The 20722-nt window shown below is 28.9% G+C and overlaps 1 protein-coding gene and 1 long non-coding RNA gene across 3 annotated transcripts; one reads left to right on the top strand and one right to left on the bottom strand.

Moving 5' to 3' along the window:
• Window positions 1-2705: 2705 nt before the first annotated feature.
• LOC146900541 (uncharacterized) lies at window positions 2706-20414 on the bottom strand. Of its 2 annotated transcripts, XM_085731647.1 has the most exons (6): window positions 20163-20414; window positions 19971-20060; window positions 19762-19893; window positions 16758-16805; window positions 16435-16484; window positions 15617-16030 (listed from the first exon to the last, which is right to left on the bottom strand). In XM_085731647.1, exons 1-6 carry the CDS (start codon window positions 20236-20238, stop codon window positions 15938-15940), a joined length of 489 nt encoding a protein of 162 aa, XP_085587773.1. In that variant the 5' UTR covers window positions 20239-20414; the 3' UTR covers window positions 15617-15937. The 2 variants fall into 2 exon arrangements, 1 of the variants encoding a protein (XP_085587773.1); XR_015021173.1 differs by lacking the exons at window positions 15617-16030; window positions 16435-16484; window positions 16758-16805 and adding an exon at window positions 2706-2964 and having other exon boundaries at window positions 19762-20060; window positions 20163-20373.
• On the top strand, window positions 12955-17289 carry LOC146900542 (uncharacterized). Its single transcript, XR_015021174.1, has 4 exons — window positions 12955-13446; window positions 14743-14873; window positions 16003-16105; window positions 16784-17289. It is a non-coding gene; the product is annotated as an uncharacterized LOC146900542 (long non-coding RNA).
• Window positions 20415-20722: the final 308 nt, after the last annotated feature.

Raw genomic sequence — 20722 nt, forward strand, 5'->3', positions numbered from 1 at the left:
AATACAAGGAACAAGTACGACACCGTTATTGTTTTATTACCTAATACTAAAACGTGTTAGAACTGACATATTATTTTGCTCACAATTGCAAAAAGTTGCAGATTGAGAAACTATCATTTGGAGAAACAACCTTCAATCCTATTCAAGTTATTTTGTCCAAAAGAAAATGTGTAGGGATCATCATTGTTATACGATGTTTCCATCACAATGACCAAGCGTCTCCGACATTATCAATGGTCATACTTGTTGTCAAACCAAGTATATTAAAATCTACATAAACACAAGCTCTCAACAAGGGACATGTCGCACGGACCAGGCATCCTTGCCATCAATATCGGTCCAAGTTTTTAGTGTTTTTTTGTCATCTTATTTTAAGCATTGAAAATTTTATATCTTGTGATGCATGAAACAAGTTGTTGGTGAGTGAACGTTTTCACCTCCATATGCCAACAAGAACCGAAAATGTATATCTCAGTTATACCACTCTTAACCATTGTTATTACTATAATTCAGTGGTTACAATACAATTGTCCATTCACTTGAATATGAACCGTCGAAGTGCTCACAAAATAACTCCGAACATACGTTGGAATAAACTACCTAGAACGTAAAACTATAAAAACAACGTCAACGGGATTTCGTCTCCTCGCAAGGTTGTCCAAGGATATATTCTTTGATATACATCTCGTCGATGAAAAAACCCTATGTGATATAATCTATCTTTGACACTCACCGTCGAACATAAATAATCGTAATGAATGTTCAACACATAATTTAGTACAAATTATTTGGCACACCCCTTTGTGTCGATATAATACAAAGCAATCACTCAGAACTACATAATGATAACTTGGAAGCAACTCTATCGTGGATCGGTCCAAGATTCAGAAATTCTACGATGGAAATGATCATCCACCATCTATATCATCTGGAAAAACCACTTCCAATGAAAATAAATTAGGTTCGACATGATCCTCATTTAGACCTCTTTCTCTCAACCGAGAGAAAAATCTCGATTTTTCCCTCGACAAGTCTATTCGACATAAAGGGTATCATTTCTACAATGATACAACTTTACAAATCCATGTGTGTTCGCCTTACAACGGGAACAAAACTCAACAAATCCTCCTCGGTTTATAATTGAACTCAAAGTATCACAAATGATCTTCTTCATATCATTTCTAACACAATCAGTTTGGCATCCCCTTTTTGCTTTTCATGATTTGAAGTCGTCACTTTGAACGCCTCAAACTGTCGACTTGGGGCTTCTGTTCTGGACTAGCCCGTCGCAAATTAGGGTCCACTTACTCAAAGGTCCAACAAGAAAAGCATAACCTTAATATCATATCCTCTCCAACAATAATAGCCTATAATGGCTACTAATGGTTTGTAAAGGCTATTCAATCTCTTCATAATGGGTGCCTTTCATAAAGGCTACCCCATTACAACATAATGGTTTCTCAACCCTATATAATGAGCTCTTGACTAGTTCACAAGGTATGCATCTCTCTATGCTTCACCCCACTCTTACTTATATATTGATTTGGGTCAGGGCACCTCGCGTACAACACCCCCTTCTCCTAACGGGGTTGCGACCACCACATTCTTGGAGCACCACCATCAACAGTCGGAGCACCTACTTATGTCGATCCACCACCACTGTGAATATCTTTATCCTCTTTAGATAAATTAACTGTTTGTTCTGAACAAATTTCATATATCAATTGTTATTTGTATTATCATATCATATGTATCTAATGTTTCCCTTCAGGATAAATAGCACTTCTCCATTAGGATGTCTTTGAACTTCTAACTTTTGCTTAATAAACTCATACGTTCATTATTCTTATGACTTGTTATCCTTTAATACTATTATGTTTTTCATTTTTTTATATTCGTTGTCTATCGTCAAAGGTTATAAAAGAGATCAAAGGTAATGAAAAGTTGATAAAATTTATTTATGTTAGATTTTTTATTGAGTGATATTAAGGGGCAAACATGACAAATTAATGTATGTAGAAGACAAAATCATTTCTTGCATCTCGATTGGTTCTAAAAAAATTCATTATAAACAAATTGATATAAACAGTGGCGGAGCCAGAAGTTTTACAGAGCCTGGGCAAAATTTTGACCGTAAATTGATATGTGACATAATATATAAATAGTCAAAATCTTGTAAAAAAAAATATAAATAGTCAAAAATCAAAATAAAAAAGATAATTTTGGGGGTGCCAAATATATATAGAATATATATAAACTGTTACATGTAGAATTCACAGATTGTAAGTAGTCAAATTTGTTGAGTTTGCATGAATCAACCATGTTGTTGGTGGTTCGAGTCCTGTTGAACCTATTTTTTGGTGGTTCGATACATTTTAATTCAATATCCTGTTGAACCTATTTTTTAGTAAATAAAAATAAAAATACATTAATTCAATAAAAGGAGCAGACTGTGTTCGAACTCGCGACCTTGTAGAGAAAAAAAACTTCGCTTACGACTACAACGCATAGAAAAGTATGATATGCTACGGCTAATATATTATTTATAGATTATTGAGGGGATACCATGGCTCCATGGGTCCCTAAAGAAATCCGCCCGAGTATGGGTTGAGCCCGGGCGTGTGCCCAGGCTAGCTGGGGGGTAAAACTGCCCCTGGATATAAACATTTATCTTTTTAACATCAAAAGGAGAAAAAAAAATATGATTAAGTTTCTCAAATTTTTGTATGCTACAATCATCTTGATTTCCGTATTTTTCGTTGTAAGGGACGAAAGCTCTGGTAAGACCTTTCACTAATCCTTTTAAAAATTTTGCTTTATCATCTATACTGATAACATTTTGTTATACATTACAGCATCACCTGTGTATTGTGTTGAGGACTACGTTTGTTATAGTTTGTGTCTTCCTCCTTTTGTAGGAATTTGTACTGATTATCAATGTATATGTATGTAACGGTTCAATCCCTAAAAAAAAGTATATAAGGTTAAAGATAACTTAAAAATCAATCATATCTTACTTAAATATACACATTATAATGTAAATGAATTTTTTTTCTGCCCCTATCACCAAAAAAAAATGATATATCTGCCCCTAGTTGAAAATTATTGTTGTAAATGCCCTTGTTCTTCATAGCACTTGGCGAGCATGTCATTTTTTCAACCATCCTCTGCTAGCTTGCAGGCTTTCTCAGGCTTTCTCTGTACAACTCTGTGTGTTCCTAATTTAAGTTGGCGAGCATGAATTATTTAAGGTTTTTTCTTGTTCTTTCTTTGAAATGGCGAACATGTTAATTTTTTTTTTCATGTTCCATGTCTGAATTGGCGAGCATGGGTGATGTATTTAATTTGGCGAGCATTAAGTTTTTTTCCATGGTTGTTAATTCAGATGGCCAGCATGCTGTTCCATATATAAATAAAGAGCAGTATGTTTAATATATAATGATGGCAAGAAAAAATACTCAAAAAATATGTTCAATATGTTCCATATATAATGATGGCGAGCATTAAGTTTTTTTACATGGTTGTTAATTCAGTGATGTTTAATATGTTCAAAGGACTAGCAAGAAAAAATACTAAAAAAAACAATGATGGCATGCTCGTCATTTCAGACATGGAACATGGAAAAAAAAAATTAACATGCTCGCCATTTCAAAGAAAGAACATGAAAAAACCTTAAATAATTCATGCTCGCCAACTTAAATTAGGAACACACAGAGTTGTACAGAGAAAACCTGAGAAAGCCTGCAAGCTTGCAGAGGATGGTTGACAAAATGACATGCTCGCCAAGTGCTGTGTAGAACAAGGGCATTTACAACAATAATTTTCAACTAGAGGCAGATATATCATTTTTTTTGGTGATAGGGGCAGAAAAAAAAATTTCCGACCAAAAGAGGATGTTGAAATTCTTAATTTTTTTCTTTCAGAAATCAGATTCTTGAACTAGAGGAAGCGAGAAGATCACCCCCATCATCACACAAAGCATCAATCCTTGTCTATTGAAAAAATTCCATCAAGTGAAGTGACGGATCCAAAAATTTTAATAAGTGAGGTCAAAGTTATATTACAAAAATTTATATAAAACTTTATAAACGCGTACGCGTGCGAAAATTATACAAGTTATGTTTATAATTGTTGTAAAATGTTGATTTTTTTTAAATATTTGTCCATTTCTAGCAAAGTATAAAAATATAACTATAATTAATTATTTTTTCACCACCAACATAGCGTCAGTCACAACCTTTTTCAACAAATATAAGAATAGTTTAGATTATAATAATAGATTAAACATAATGGTCTTCCTAACGATATGCTCTAAGATAATCGATTAAACATTTCATAAAAGAAAGTTTTATCTTAAAAATAAGTGTTATTTTTATCGATATAATAATTACAACAACTTTTTATATATAAAAAAAAAACTACTTCTTTTGATTTATTAACTAATGCTCCTAGAACACTTATTAGGATCCTTTTTAGTTTTGTAATTTTTTGTAGTGTAATAAACGGACTATGTAAAGACAATATTACTATATATAAATGTGTTTAAATTGGATAAATATATAATTTTAGGTTAAAAATACAATAAACAAGTAGAGGCAAGTGGGGTCGGCCGACTCCATTGCCCCCACCTTGGATATGTGCCTAAGTGAAATCACATTTAAAGAATAAATGCATGCAAATCTTGTGCTTTCTCTAGGGCTTTGTTTAGGAGTTTGGAAGGGTGATGAAGGGAGGACTTTGAAGAGTGAAAAATATGGGAGGAAATGGAGAAATCTTTCACATTTTTATAAAGAGTTGTTTTTTAGAGAATGATAAATAATTGGAGTTTTATCTACAGGTACAAAAAACAAAAAATCAACAATATAATAATCTTGAGCGATAGAGTTATAATAATAATAATAATAATAATAATAATAATAATAATAATAATAATAATAATAATAATATAATAATAATAATAATAATAATAATAATAATGAGATTTTTTGACTCCAAGAGTAAGTTTGTTTAGTTACTCCAAATCTTAATCTTTAATCCTATTATCAATTGATGGTTTCAATTGATTAATAATAAGTGATAGGTTTTTTCTAGATTACCCTCTCTAAATTAGTGGATAAATACCCTCTGCTGACGTGGACCAATTAAAATGAACAATGTGAACTACATTAAATAAAGTCAAACATATAATTACATTTTACGTATTTTAATATATTTATGTTATTTACATATTCACCCCACATTCAATTAATGGGTTTTTATGTTTTAAATCAAGAAATCTAATGACATCTTTTGTTACATCATTTCAATTGTTTAAGCATATTTTATTATATTTTCTTTACTGTTCTTTTGTTTCATCTCTTCTTTTTCTGCAAATTTTTTTACACCATTTTTTTTAGAATTTTTTTACACTATGTCTTAGTGTTTTTTCAATCTTGGTTCTTCTTCTCTTACAAATTCACAAAATCCATTATTTTTCTACTCTAGAAAAATCTAAAAAAAATAGTATAAACGTTATTTTCTTTTACAACTATTTGATTATATACTCCCTTGTATCCATAAGGGTGCGTTTGATGGTCAGGATAGGGAGACAGGATATGATACATTAATCATATCCTGTTTAAATCTCATGTTTGATGCACCAAAGGGATAGGATAAAATAAACCATTTTCCTATCCTATCCTGACTTTCCTTTGTAATTTCTATCCTGAGTATAGGCTGGGTTAGAAATTATCCTGATGGGATTAGAAGATCATTCCTTATTTATTACCTTGATATTCTGCCATTTTTAAAATCTTGTCATTTTTAAAATAATGATAATATGTATTTTTTTATTATAATTAATAACATGCCTTTTTTATAATATTTAATTAATTATGAGAGCAATTTTTTCATTTAATTATAATGATATCATGTTTGTTATCATGTGCGCATCAAACACATGATATGATTAATGTTTATCATGTCCTTATCATATCCTATCTCTATCAAGCTTTATATCATATCCTGCCTCTATCATATCCTGACCATCAAACGGACCCTAAAAGAATATATATTCTCGTGTGTTTATATATCAATACTAGTTTAAACGCTAGTTTTTTGACATGATGAATAAACATTATATTTTCCTAAGATAGAATATATTAGTTTAAAAATTATTTTCTTTGATAAGAATAAAAAAGATATTGGTCTAAACGTTATGCAATTAATGAATTTAAAACACCTTTTTGTTAAAAAATATATTTTAAAACACCTAAATTTCTAAAATCATAGAACTCGAATTTTGTTATATGGATTTTTTTTTTTTTACCGTGTACATGTTTGCACATGTTAAACTTGCATATATTAAGAAGTTTAAAATAGTAAAATTGTATTGGAACTTGTGTATTTTATATTAAATATACAAATTTTGTTATGCTTTTAGTTTCTTTTGTTAATTTATATTTTTTATATTTTCAACAAAAAGTAATCAAGTATTTATATTTTTATGTACATGTGTCGCTCCCTTGTTAATTTTATTTTACTCTGATTTTTATTTTCTAAAATTTATTTTCTATTTAGCATAGAAATATCACCAAATTATATTTGGATCCAAATTATTAAATAATGTTTAACTAGTTATCACTTCTTATCTTTTAGCATCGTAATTTAATTTAAATTTTAACTATGAAATAATTAATTCAATAAGTTTAATTTTAATTTTTTTGAAATATATTCTTTTTTTGTTTTTTGTTTTGTTTTGAATAAGTCAAATTAGACCATCGAAATTAAAATCGGAGAGAATCAAATTAGACCATGATCCGTGAGACGTGATCATCGGTATACCCACATAATGATCTTTACGCTTTAATGTTATACTACTTCACAATGAACCTTAACTGAGGATTCTTTAAGAATAGTGTTCTTATAATTAATGGAGTCTCACGATTAAGTCGTACTTAATGTTCAATTAAATGAACTAATTATTCTTTTAAGTAGTCGAACGATGGATTTTTCATTCACCGACAAAGGTTCGACCTTTCTACCAAATTGCGGATATAATGACAGTGACACTTAACTTTTTATCAGATGAATGAACTATAATGAGTCATTCGTATGGATTAAACGAACTATAATGAACCTTAACTTTTTATCAGTTAAATTGTGATTTGATTTTTTGACAAAGGTTCGACATTTCTTCTGTATCATATAACCCAAAATGAAGCTCAACATGCGATCAATTAAAATAGGGCAAATTACACTCCCATCCTCTAAAAGAAGTTTGAATTACACTCCCCTCTCCTCTTGAGTTAAAATATACACTTTTCTCCGTTGAAAAATAAAACTTATACCCCCATGAGATGCTTGAATTACAACCCCCTCCCTTAATAATTAAATGCACTACACTTTAATCTATTTTAACATAAATAAATATTTTTACAATATCTACAAATTTGAAAACACCATTTAAGAAGAAAAAATAATTCATTTCTTTGTAATTTAAGTGTCAATGATGATTAAATTTAAATATTTTGTTATTAATTTTATAACTTAGAACATAAAATACATTTTAAATGTGAAATATTTTCTAATATGTTTTGCATAAGAGGCGGGGGACTGTATATTTAACATAAGAGAGGAGTGGAGTGTAATTCAAGCATCTTTCAAGGGAGAGGAGTGTAGTTTGCTCATTAAAATATGGTCATATCATTTTATAACCTAGGTTAAACCTTTTTTATGAATCAAATGAACTATAGCGAGCCTTCGTGATTACTCGAACTGTGGTTAACACTTATTTATTTATTGGATAAAATCAATATATGTCCCACCACTTTGTGGGGGTTCAATTTTCAAAGTGTAGACCCACAATGATTTAAACCAATAAGAGAGTGAGTATTTGGATGAGTGTTCAAAAGAGAGTGTTGCTAGCCTTACTCTTCTGACAAAGGTTTGAGCTTTCTTCTGAATCAGGTTAACTATTGTGTGACTTAACTCATCTTTTATCGAACTGTTGTTAGTTATTTTATGTCAACTAGTAACATACCCGTGCATTCGCACGGGTACTGGTTGGTCGTGGTGATTTTTTGTAGTTAGAATTCGACATTATGTATTTGTGAACATTTTAAATTTAGATAGTTTAAAAGTTAATTATTATTAACTTTGAAAAGTATAGAAAATAGATTAAAAAAAAGTTGTATTAAAAAACCAATTGTTTAAAAAATGAAAAAAAATGTATATAAAAGTTTAAACAATAATGTTATCTTCTTTCAAAAAAAAACAATAATGTTATATGTCTATGCGAGCTTAGCTCAGTTGGTAAGGATAATGCATAATATATGCAAGGTCCGGTGTTCGAATCCCGGACACCACAAAAAAACAATAATGATATCAACTTATATAATTTTTCTCCAAAAAACAATGTGAGATAAGGAAATTTGTATAATAATTAATTATAAATTTTAAGAAGTGGCAACTTTTAATGTTTATAACAATTATTTCTTTTGTCAAAAAAAAAACAATTATTTCCAAATTTTTATCACCGAAGACTTAACTCGTGTATAACAATTATTTTAAATTTTTTTATCAATGTCAACATGTCCCGTGTATAATAATCCGGGGTTCGAATCCCGGACACCACCAAAAAACAATAATGATATCAACTTATATAATTTTTCTCCAAAAAACATTATCGACTTATTAGATTTTGGAATATGTTTGCCAAATTTAAAATAAGGGAGATAAGGAAATTTGTATAATAATTAATTATAAATTTTAAGAAGTGGCAACTTGTAATGTTTATAACAATTATTTCTTTTGTCAAAAAAAAAAAAACAACTATTTCCAAATTTTTATCACCGGAGACTTAGCTCGTGTATGATAATTATTTTAAATTTTTTTATCAATGTCAACATGTCCCGTGTATAATAATCCGGGGTTCGAATCCCGAACACCACAAAAAAAATGATATCAACTTATATAATTTTTCTCCAAAAAACAATATCGACTTATTAGATTTTGGAATATGTTTGCCAAATTTAAAATAAGGGAGATAATGAAATTTGTATAATAATTAATTATAAATTTTAAGAAGTGGCAACTTGTAAAGTTTATAACAATTATTTCCAAATTTTTAACAACTTGTCCTGTGTATCAAAGTTAGTTTAATTAGTCTTTCAGTGACAACATATCCTATGCATTTTAGTTGATGGAGGTTCAATATCATTGTAGAATTAAAGTGAAATGATGTTCTAAATAGTAGAAACATTTTTGGAGGAATTTTTTTTATACATAACAATTTGTCCAATTAATCTCGATGACCGTAAAAAAACATTTCAAATAATGATAAATTTATACAAAATATTACACAAATGACATATATGACACAAACTTACGGTCTAGACACATTAATTATTCAATACATCCATAATGAGAATCTTTATTTACCATAGTAATCGAATGAAGTAATTTTTATTTTTAATTTTGAATAAAAATCCAAAACATTAAAGAATCCAATTTCTTATACACACGTGTGGTTTTTTTTTAGGGATTATACACACGTGTGGTTTTCTTTTTTGACAAATTTTTTAATAAGTCGGGTGTCCGGAGTTCACACGTGTGGTTGTGAACCAAAAAAACACAATTGTAAAAAATAAAATGACTTAATTTATACACATGTACGATGATTATTTGATATCTTTAAAGAATTAGGCAATATGATAGTCTAAATAGTTTAAACATTTTAGCAGGAACAATATTTTTAGGTGACAGCTTGTCATGTAGATCAAGATTAGTTTCGTCAATGACAACTTATCTTTTGTATTTGATTTATTTCTGAAAGTTTAGTCAATGCTCTCTTATCCTGGGCATTATAGTTTATGATGGTTGAATATCATTATTGAATTGAAGTGAGTTGACATTTCAAATAGCAGGAGCGTTTAGCAATATGAATATATAAATGGTTCTTTTTATAATAACAACGACTTATTTTATGTACAATAATTGTTTTGGAACATTTAGCAATGACAACTTGTCAGGGGTATAATATTTAATTTAAAATTTGTATCACCAACTACTTGTATCATGTATGGTAATTATTTTAAAATTTATAGCATTATTGACTTAGCTCATGTGTATAAATTACTTTAAATTTTTTAACAATGACAACATGTTTCTTGTATATCCTTAAAAAAAAAACATGTTTCGGGTATAATAATTTTTTTTCAATTTTGGACATGAACAATTTGGCTCTCGTCTAAAATATGCATTTGTTTTTTCTAATGACATTTATTATAGAGTAAATCTTAACATTTATTTCAGTGATTGAACCCGTATTATAAAATATTTATTAGTCATAAATCTTGACTCTATGTTTTCTATATCGTGTTTTTTAATATTTAGTAGTCATAAATATTGATTTAATATTTATTTGGTATGTTACTAATCATAAATCTTGATTCCGTATTTTTTTATGATCAATCACAAATTTTTTCTTGTTATATATATATTTATTTTAGATACCAATATGAATATATAATCCGGAGACTTAGCTCGTGTATAATAATTATTTTAAATTTTTTTATCAATGTCAACATGTCCGTGTATAATAATCCGGGGTTCGAATCCCGGACACCACCAAAAAAACGATAATGATATCAACTTATATAATTTTTCTCCAAATAACAATATTGACTTATTAGATTTTGGAATATGTTTGCCAAATTTAAAATAAGGGAGATAAGGAAATTTGTATAATAATTAATTATATATTTTAAGAAGTGGCAAGTTGTAATGTTTATAACAATTATTTCTTTTGTCAAAAAAAAAAACAATTATTTCCAAATTTTTATCACCGTAGACTTAGCTCGTGTATAATAATTATTTTAAATTTTTTTATCAATGTCAACATGTCCCGTGTATAATAATCCGGGGTTCGAATCCCGGACACCACCAAAAAAAAAATAATGATATCAACTTATATAATTTTTCTCCAAAAAACAATATCGACTTATTAGATTTTGGAATATGTTTGCCAAATTTAAAATAAGGGAGATAATTAAATTTGTATAATAATTAATTATAAATTTTAAGAAGTGGCAACTTGTAATGTTTATAACAATTATTTCCAAATTTTTAACAACTTGTCATGTGTATCAAGGTTAGTTTAATTAATCTTTCAGTGACAACATATCCTATGCATTTTAGTTGATGGAGGTTCAATATCACTGTAAAATTAAAGTGAAATGATGTTCTAAATAGTAGAAACATTTTAGGAGGAATTTTTTTTATACATAACAAAAAAAAACTTGTCCAATTAATCTCGATGACCGTAAATAAACATTTCAAATAATTATAAATTTATACAAAATATTACACAAATGACATATATGACACAAACTTACGGTCTATACACATTAATTATTCAATACATCCATAATGAGAATCTTTATTGACCATAGTAATCGAATGAAGTAATTTTTATTTTTAATTTTGAATAAAAATCCAAATCATTAAAGAAAACAATTTCTTATAGACACGTGTTTTTTTTTTTTTTGCGGGATTATACACACGTGTGGTTTTTTTTTTTTGACAAATTTTTTGATAAGTCGGGTGTCCGGGGTTCACAAGTGTGGTTGTGAACCAAAAAAACACAATTGTAAAAAATAAAATGACTTAATTTATACACATGTACGATGATTATTTGATATCTTTAAAGAATTAGGCAATATGATAGTCTAATTAGTTTAAACATTTTAGCAGGAACAATATTTTTAGATGACAGCTTGTCATGTAGATCAAGATTAGTTTGGTCAATGACAACTTATCTTTTGTATTTGATTTATTTCTGAAAGTTTAATCAACTTATAGTTTCGGGGCATTATAGTTTATGATGGTTGAATATCATTATTGAATTAAAGTGAGTTGACATTTCAAATAGCAGGAGCGTTTAGCAATATGAATATATAAATGGTTCTTTTTATAATAACAACGACTTATTTTATTGACAATAATTTTTCTGGAACATTTAGCAATGACAACTTGTCAGGGGTATAATATTTAATTTTAAATTTGTATCACCAACTACTTGTCTCATGTATGGTAATTATTTTAAAATTTATAGCATTATTGACTTAGCTCATGTGTATAAATTACTTTAATTTTTTTTAACAATGACAGCATGTTTCTTGTATATCCTTAAAAAAAAACATGTTTCGGGTATAATAATTTTTTTTCAATTTTGGATATTAACATTTTGGCTTTCGTCTACAATATGCATTTGTTTTTTCTAATGACATTTATTATTGAGTAAATCTTAACATTTATTTGAGTGATTGAACCCGTATTATAAAATATTTATTAGTCATAAATCTTGACTCTATGTTTTCTATATCGTGTTTTTTAATATTTAGTAGTCATAAATATTGATTTAATATTTTTTTGGTATGTTACTAATCATAAATCTTGATTCCGTATTTTTTTTATGATCAATCACACATTTGGTCTTGTTATATATATATATATATATATATATATATATATATATATATATATATATATACCAATATGAATATATAATTTTTTTTGATATATTAGTCATAGAAATTTATTAAAATTATTTTTGTATTCTGAACCTCATTTTTTAGCTTGTAGTTTGACCAAAATATTAAAGAATTTAACCCATGCATAAATCTACAATTAACTCAATTTAATGGGTGGCACTTTGGTGACATAATGTCACCGTGACATTAAATCTGGGCCACACAACAAACACCTTTGTGTGGCCCAGATTTAATGTCACCCATACAACACATCTGAGCCACACAACACAAACCTTTGTGTGGCCCAGATTTAATGTCACCGTGACATTATGTCACTGAAGTATTATCCCAATTTTTAATTGTTGTTTGAAGTCCAAAACGATGGACCCCCACGGATAAAAAAATGAAAATTTACTCGAGTTTTCAATGGGTGGGATCAGTAACAATTCATTTTTTCTTTGGTTTTCTCTCCCCTCAAAAAGAAGAGAAACCTTTTCTCTCTACTCTCACCCTAGTCACCACCATCTTCATCACTTCTTCCTTCTACACTCAAACCCTAGCCGCCACTGTGCACCACCATCTTCATCACTTCTTCCTCTCTCTCTTTCTATCAAATCTATTTATAGGAAGAGATATTTATAATTTTCACAATCAACAACTTGTAACGTAGATCTCGACCACCACAAATCTTTTTTCAAAGAACTTTCACCACAGAAATACTCTATTCTCTATCGTGTACAAAACCCATGTATTTTTTAATCTTAGCAAGTACGCCGGAAACCACCATGCCGGAAACCGCCGTGCCGGAAACCGCCGTGCCGGAAACCACCATATCAGATGCCGGACACTGTAGTACCGCCGCCAAAACACCATTTTTGACCATTTTCGATCTCATGCATGGAGTTTAGCACAGCAGATCTGGAACCTTCATCATGTAAGCTCTCTTTTAGACCTATTCATCATGATTTAGGCACTAATCCGCATGACGACTTCTATCACACATGCAACAACAACTTTTTGGATCTAAACTTTCTTGGATATGAATTTTCGTTTTACAGTATCTTGATCAAAATTTCATCTTATTTATTTTTTATGTGTTTTTTATTTTATTTTTCTGTATTTTAAGTGTGGATTATTTTTTGATTTTTTTTAAACAAAAGACTCAGGCTCTAGTGTATGGTGTTGGACTGTTCAATTTTATTTTCAATTTTATTTAAGCACTAAAATTTCTTATTAAATCTACAGACTAAAATCTAAACCTAAACTAATAAAAGATGTTTTTTCAAAAATAAAATGAGGAAAAATATTTGTATGTTATACTCTGGTGTTTGAGAGTCTTAACCCTTGTCTAGTCCAAATATGAAAAATATTTGTATGTTATAAACTTCAGATAATTTGTGTTTTGTGTTTCATAGATTGTTTTAATACTTTATTTCCCTTCATTGCAGATACTATGCTTGACCCTGAGATTCTTTTCAACTAAATCCATGTTCTGACTGACCCTCACCATTGTTTATTAGTAGTAATGGCATGAATTTATATTCTGATTAATGCTATTGCAAGTTCTCCTCCTTCTTTTTCTCTCTTTTGTACTACCATATGCTTTTTGGTCTGAAGTTTAATTGAAATCAAATACAAAGTTCATCCCACACATCTCTTTTTATGCTTTCTTCTTCTCCACCATAAACCACCAACACAGGCCAGTGGCACCTTCCGGACACACCACAACCTCCTTGATGCAACCTTTATTAAAAAAACAACCACATATTATTCATCACCTCATTACTAAAATCAATTTTTCAAACAGTTAATCGTCACAACATTTAATATATAATGCTAACTAAATATAGTGTTCCTCATCTACCAAAAAAAAATGTTTTTTTTAATGAAGTGTTCTAAAAAACTAATACTGTTTTTTGTACACAAAATACAATTAGTAGATAATTACACTTACACACATGTCACTTCCTTAAAATATAAAAATTTGTATACACATGTATTTATCTTCATTTCTTCAAAACAATATAAAATCACACAAGAATATACTAATCAAACTCTCATCGGTTTTCCTTTATCTTGTATTTAAGCATCTCTTTCTTTGTAGTTTGTTTAAGCGATAAGAAGTTTATACTTAAGCTGGTTATTTATTTTGTTGAGGATTTCTGTACTAAACTAATTAATTTGTTTTTCTCTTCATTTACTTACTGGTGTCTCCTTTGTTTTTGTGTAGTTTGCTGAAGAGTCAAGAACTCTATTCAACTTTTCTGCAAAAACATTTCTAGAACAAAATATTGTAGTTGAAGATAAATACAAATAACGAAGATCAGAAGAACAAAGAATAGGTACATGTAAGAAAAAGAGGTACATGTTCGATTATGAAAGAGTAAATTACTTACTGGTGTCTTCTTTCTTTGTTTGAAGAATCACTTTTTTTACCTCTGGTGTCTTCTTTCCATATAATCACATCTTAGAAGATCTTGTATTCATCTTCATTTTTTCATTGTTCTTGCTCTTTGATAGTAATATCCATCGACTTTATTTCTTCTCTCTTGTTTCTTTCAAAAAAAGAAAAAAGAAAAGTAATTTTTTTTCTTTCAAAAACATAACTATTTTGAAAAAGATTTAAAATAATATGAATCTCTATTATTAGTTTGAATATGAATATTGTTTGGTATATTTTGAAAATAATTTTGTTATGTTCAGGTAGATGAAAAATAGAAGCTTAACTCTTGTTTTAAGATGATGATCAAAAGAACATAAAGAATAAAGAAGACAAGCTTGCAAAGAGAAAGACTTAAAGAAGGATGAATATAATTTTGCATAGAAAATTAAGAGTTTCTTACCTTACCGGCAGGGCCGGCCCAAAGCAAGAGCATCCAGGCCCATGGCACAGGGCCTCCAAATTTTGGGGGCCCAAATTATATATTTTTTTATATATCAGGTCTGATAAAAATGAATATATCCTAGTCGCGTAAAACTGTTTCACGTCCTGTTACATTGGTGTAGTGGTTGGGGAGAGCACTTGTAGCTGTGTGAACCTAGGTTCAACACCCAGTAATTGTGTTTTTTTGTTTTGAACCTAGGTTCAACACCCAGTAATTGTGTTTTTTTGTTTAATTTTCTTTATTTTTTTTTAACATGGGAGGAGATTTGAATTTGGGGCCTAATTTCTCCTCCAATTTAGCCTCCCCAAAAAATTTAATTATTCTTCTTTAAATTACAACGGGGCCTCCGAATTGTTGAAGACGGCCCTGCTTACCGGTGTTCTTTATCAGCGTGATGTTCTTCATCTATAAAAAAAAGTAAACATTCCTTTATCTTTGGATGCACCACAACTAAACTCTTTTCTTATATATTTTTACTAATTACAATTATAGTCACACGACATATCATAATTAAACATATTCAAAATCAAATTCTCATAATCAAACTATTTTCGAACTCTCTCGTTGTTTCCTCATCATTTGTTTAGGCATGTCTTTTTTTGTAGTTTGTTGGAGGGACATCATTCGAGTTTCCTGCAAAAAAAACATTTGTTACAGAAGATCTTCATTTGAAGATGCAATGTGCAAATAATGAATATGAAAATAAAGGTACGGTAACTCTCTTCCCCATCATTTATTTATACTTGTTGTTTGTTAATCAATTGATCTGGAGTGTTATAATATATTTTACAAAAGAAAGTATAGATGTTATTGTGTTGGAGTGTTTACGGTTGAAGAAAAATAAAAGCTTTTTTTACATGAAGAATGAAAATATATATAAGATTGTCCTTTATGAATAATATGTGTGCTGATGAACCTAAGCAAGAAAAAGTAAGAAATAACATGGTAGTAGTATGTTAAAGATGATATTGAACTAAAAAAATAATAATGAAGAATGCATGTGTAGGTAAAAAAATCGGTTACTGTCTTTTACTTACCCGTTTCCTTCTTCTTGGTGTTGTGCTGAAATGTATATCTTTCAAGTTTTCTGCAAAAAAAAAAGAAAGTATAAATGTTATTTTGAGTTGGAGTGTTTATTTGCATCTTTTTTCCTTCTAGATTCTCTTCAAATCTTTTTGTAGAATTTTGATATTGAAGTTGAAGAAAAACAAAAGCTTGTTTTACATGTAAGGAAGAATGAAAATATGTATAAGATTATCATTTATGTGTAATATGTGTGCTGATGAACCTAAGCAAGGAAAAGTAAGAAATAACATGGTTATCATTTATGTGTAATATGGTGTTATTGTCTTTTACTTACCCGTTTCCTTCTTCTTTGTTGTGCAGTGATGTATATCTTTCAAGTTATCTGCAAAAAAAAAATTGAGTTAGATATTGAAGTTTACAATTACAAAAGAGGGAGGAAAATGAAAGCAAAAAGGAAGGAGTCAAATGCAATTTGAAATGAAAGAGATGCGGAGAGAAAAACAAACTGAAAAAGAGATAAATAGTGTGAAGAAAGATTGAAGTGGGAAACTTATGTTTGAGCAAAATAAATTTGAAATTCAAATTTGAGAGCCAAAATGAATTTGACAGCCAAGCATTATTCCAATCTGTAAATATTGGTAACCGTGCAAACTTGTAACCAAAAATTCTCTAAAAGTGGATTTGTTTTGTAAAAGGCAAATATTTAGTTACTTCTCAAGTTAAAGATGTTGTAATATGTAGTAAAAGTTAACTTTATTGTTACATGACATCATTAGAGTTAGATGTCATTATCTTGTTAGAAAAAGCAAATTTAGGACAACATTTACCCTCAAATTGGACACGTGTCAAACATTAATTAAAGGTCAAAAATGAGTTTTCACAAGCATAGGGGATTCTTATATTAAGAGAGGATGGTTTGACCTTACTTGTACATCAGATGAACTATAATGAGACTTAACCCGTGATTAGTCGAAATGTGGCTTGTTCGTTTTTTGACGATGATTTGAAATTTATTCTTGAATGTATGAGCAACAATGAGACTTAAATAAAGATCAATCAAAATTGTGGTTATCACATTGACTGAAAAATGTTCGACTTCCCCTGAATTAGATGATATATTTTAAAAATTGTTAAAGAATATATTTTATATTTATTGTAATGAAATAATTATTTTTTTATTTTTATCATATCTAATTTTTGTTTAAATATATTTATTCTATTTTATAAATACAAATGTCTTTCCTATCATGATTTTATTTAATTTTCTCTTATACTATACTACTAAATAATTGCTAGTATCTTTCAAAAAAATTGCTAGTATCTTATTTTGTTTCCTTTATCTTTCTTTCATCGATAAAAAAAAAGTAAAGAAAATAAAGACTAAGTTGTATCTCTTTATATTTTTGGAAATATAAAAGTGAATTATATATTTTTCAGATACTAAATTAGGTGTTATAATTTTTCTCAAAAACTAAAACGAGTCTTCGTTTTTTATAACTTGTCAAAAAAATATTTGTTTAAGTTAATAGCATTTGGTCATCTTATAGATAAAATAAGATAACGTTTAGACTAATATTGATAGATATATACAAGCATATGATAATATTTCTTAAAAACAAAGCATATGATAATATATAATAATCTAATTAAGAAAAAAAATATAATTGATGTGAGAAAAAATAACGTTTTGGAATTTTTTTTTTTTCTGGATCCAAGCTTGAAAAAAAACAAGATATGGTGCAAAAAAATTGTAGAAAAATAAAAATTTGAAACAAAAGACATTAAAGAAAAGAGAAGAACAAAATTTGTCTAAATAATTGAAATGTGGAAATAAAATATCTCATCAAATTTTTTGATTGGAAAAATAAAAGCACATTAATTGAATATGGGGTAAAGATGCAAATAACAAATTCTATGTAAAAAATCTTTCCATATTTGATTTAGTTAATAGAGTATACATTGTTCAATTTGATTGGTTGATATCATGAAGGGTAAATACCCTCAAATCATGAAGGGGCAACGTAGTCCTCACCTAAGTGATAGGGTAGATTTTAGTTTTCTTCTCAATTGAAGTTAACACTATCACTTTAAAATGGTAAAACAATTAATGACTTTTAATGGATTGTTTTTTTTTTATTCTTCTCCCTTAACTTTTTTTTTTGTACACGTAAGGAAAAAAGAGTTGTGTTATTTAAACAACTATTTTGTTGATAACTTATGGGACAATCTTAGATTTACAAAGAAAAAGTAGGTATTGACACGAAAATCAAAGTAATAGCGAGATAAAGTAAAACGTGATGTGAGTATGAGATAAAAAGTTGTCACAAAAGTTGTTATAAAATGGTTGTACAAATATCATTTCTCGAAAAATGGTAAAAGCTTATCACAAAACTTAAAAACCCTATCATGACAAAAACGCAAAAGATGTAAAACTGTTCAAAAAAATTCTGATCAACAAACAAGGACAAGAAAAAGATAACCATTTTTTGAAACAAGGCATGGTAGAAAGCAAATCATCGTAAATTTTTCCATTATCAGTTCAAACTTTGAAATAATATGAACTTATATTTAAACTCTTACACTTGTTATGGTTTGAGGAAGTTTTTTAGCTTCGTCCCATTTATTTGCTCTAAGTGAGAAAATTAGATAGTAGATTAAACTTGATGCTGCACAAAATGAACTAAATCTAGTGGAATTTTACCTAACTAAATTGTTTCACAAACTTATGTTATGATTGTCTTGATTTACATATTTTTTTATTGTAAGGTACGAAAGCTCGGGTATAACCTATCTCTAGGGCTGGAAATGAGTCTATATTTTATTTAACACATTAAGTTGTCGTTCTAATGATCACTTTCACCTTTCAATTTTCATGAAGCATTCAATTATATGATGCAAGGGTTGTCACCTTTGTTTGTTTCTAAAAGATGCAGAGAAGAACAATGATATCATATCATCATATCATATAATTATGTACTTTGATAAATAAAGATCATTCAAAGACCTACGACAAGTTAAGAGGAAGAAAAATATAAATAAGCTAAGTTATAAGTTTAGAAAAAACAGTTTTCTTTAAATTTAATTTGATTTATTTATTTTTATAATAAAAATGTCATAAAGGGAAGTAGAAGGGGTACTTCAACCCGTCACACCAGCGACAATAACCTTATAGAACTCAAGCTAACAAATTATTCAGAATCAAATTTAGTTAAGAATGAAGAAAAAAAAAACAAAATTGGGTCCTCGTGAGCTTAGCTCAGCTGATAGGAACAATGCATAACTAGATCAAAACCAAATGAAACCGAAAAACGATTAAAGAGAGTGAAACGAAGAAACACCTTTGAAATGGGTGTTAAAGCCACCATCACTTCTTGTAACTTGATGAATCTTCAATTTTTTTTCTCTTATTGCAACAACAACCTCCTTTGTACCGTTAATTATCCTTTTTATCACCCCATAGTTGTTGAAAACTATAACATGTAAATAAAATTATAGACTAAGAAGTAAGATATAATTAATTTTCAACTTATCTTTAAAAGTTACATACATATACATTGATAATCAGTACAAATTCCCATCAAAGGATTAGGACACCAAACATTACAATCATCGCCGTGCATACAATACTTAGGTGATGCTGTAATGTATAAAAAGAAGTAATCAATATTAACATATGGGGGTAAAAATTTATGTATAAGGTGAAGAAAAAATTTGAAAAAGGATGAGAGAAAGGTCATACCTGAGCTACAGTGCCTTACAAAAAATATGGAAATCAAGCTCATAAGAAAATAAACAAACTTGAGAAACTTGGTCATGTTTTTTCTTCTTTTGATGTAAAAAAGATAAATTTGTGTATCAATTTATTTATAATGAATTTTTTTCAGAACTAATGGAGATGCAAAAACTGATTTTGTCTTTTATGTACATGCATGAGTCATGTTTACCCCTTTAGATCACTCAATAAATGCTCTCAAAGACGGATTCTCTTGGCGTGCGGGATCAGGTAATTCTTCCTTTTGTCTTGTCCTTGAAGCTCCTTTGGTTTCATAGTGTCTTTTGGGTAGCACTTGGGTGACATAGAATTGGTGACATTGATCAATCACAATGTCACAATCCTTGAGAGAGAGAGAGAGAGAAGTCATTTGTAACATTGTGGTTGGCCAATGTCACCAATTCTATGTCACTCAAGTGCTACTCGTGTCTTATCCTCCTTACATAGACATCCACGACTTGAACTTGACAGTTAAAGATGTGCTCTCCACGAATGGTCCTTACACTCGGGTTTTGTACTCTCACCTC

Source organism: Medicago sativa, chromosome 8 (genome assembly GCF_051527215.1).
Source record: "Medicago sativa cultivar Bolivia chromosome 8, Bolivia_mono, whole genome shotgun sequence".
Classification (NCBI taxonomy): Eukaryota; Viridiplantae; Streptophyta; class Magnoliopsida; order Fabales; family Fabaceae; genus Medicago; species Medicago sativa.

Excerpts from the sequence above, each read along its gene's own strand:
- LOC146900541 (XM_085731647.1), bottom strand. The coding sequence starts at position 20,238 with ATGACCAAGTTTCTCAAGTTTGTTTATTTTCTTATGAGCTTGATTTCC. Across the intron at positions 16,806-19,761 it reads CTTTAACACCCATTTCAAAG|ATAACTTGAAAGATATACAT; the intron begins GTGTTTCTTCGT and ends TTTTTTTTGCAG. Across the intron at positions 16,031-16,434 it reads CACCAAGAAGAAGGAAACGG|GAAACTCGAATGATGTCCCT; the intron begins GTAAGTAAAAGA and ends TTTTTTTTGCAG.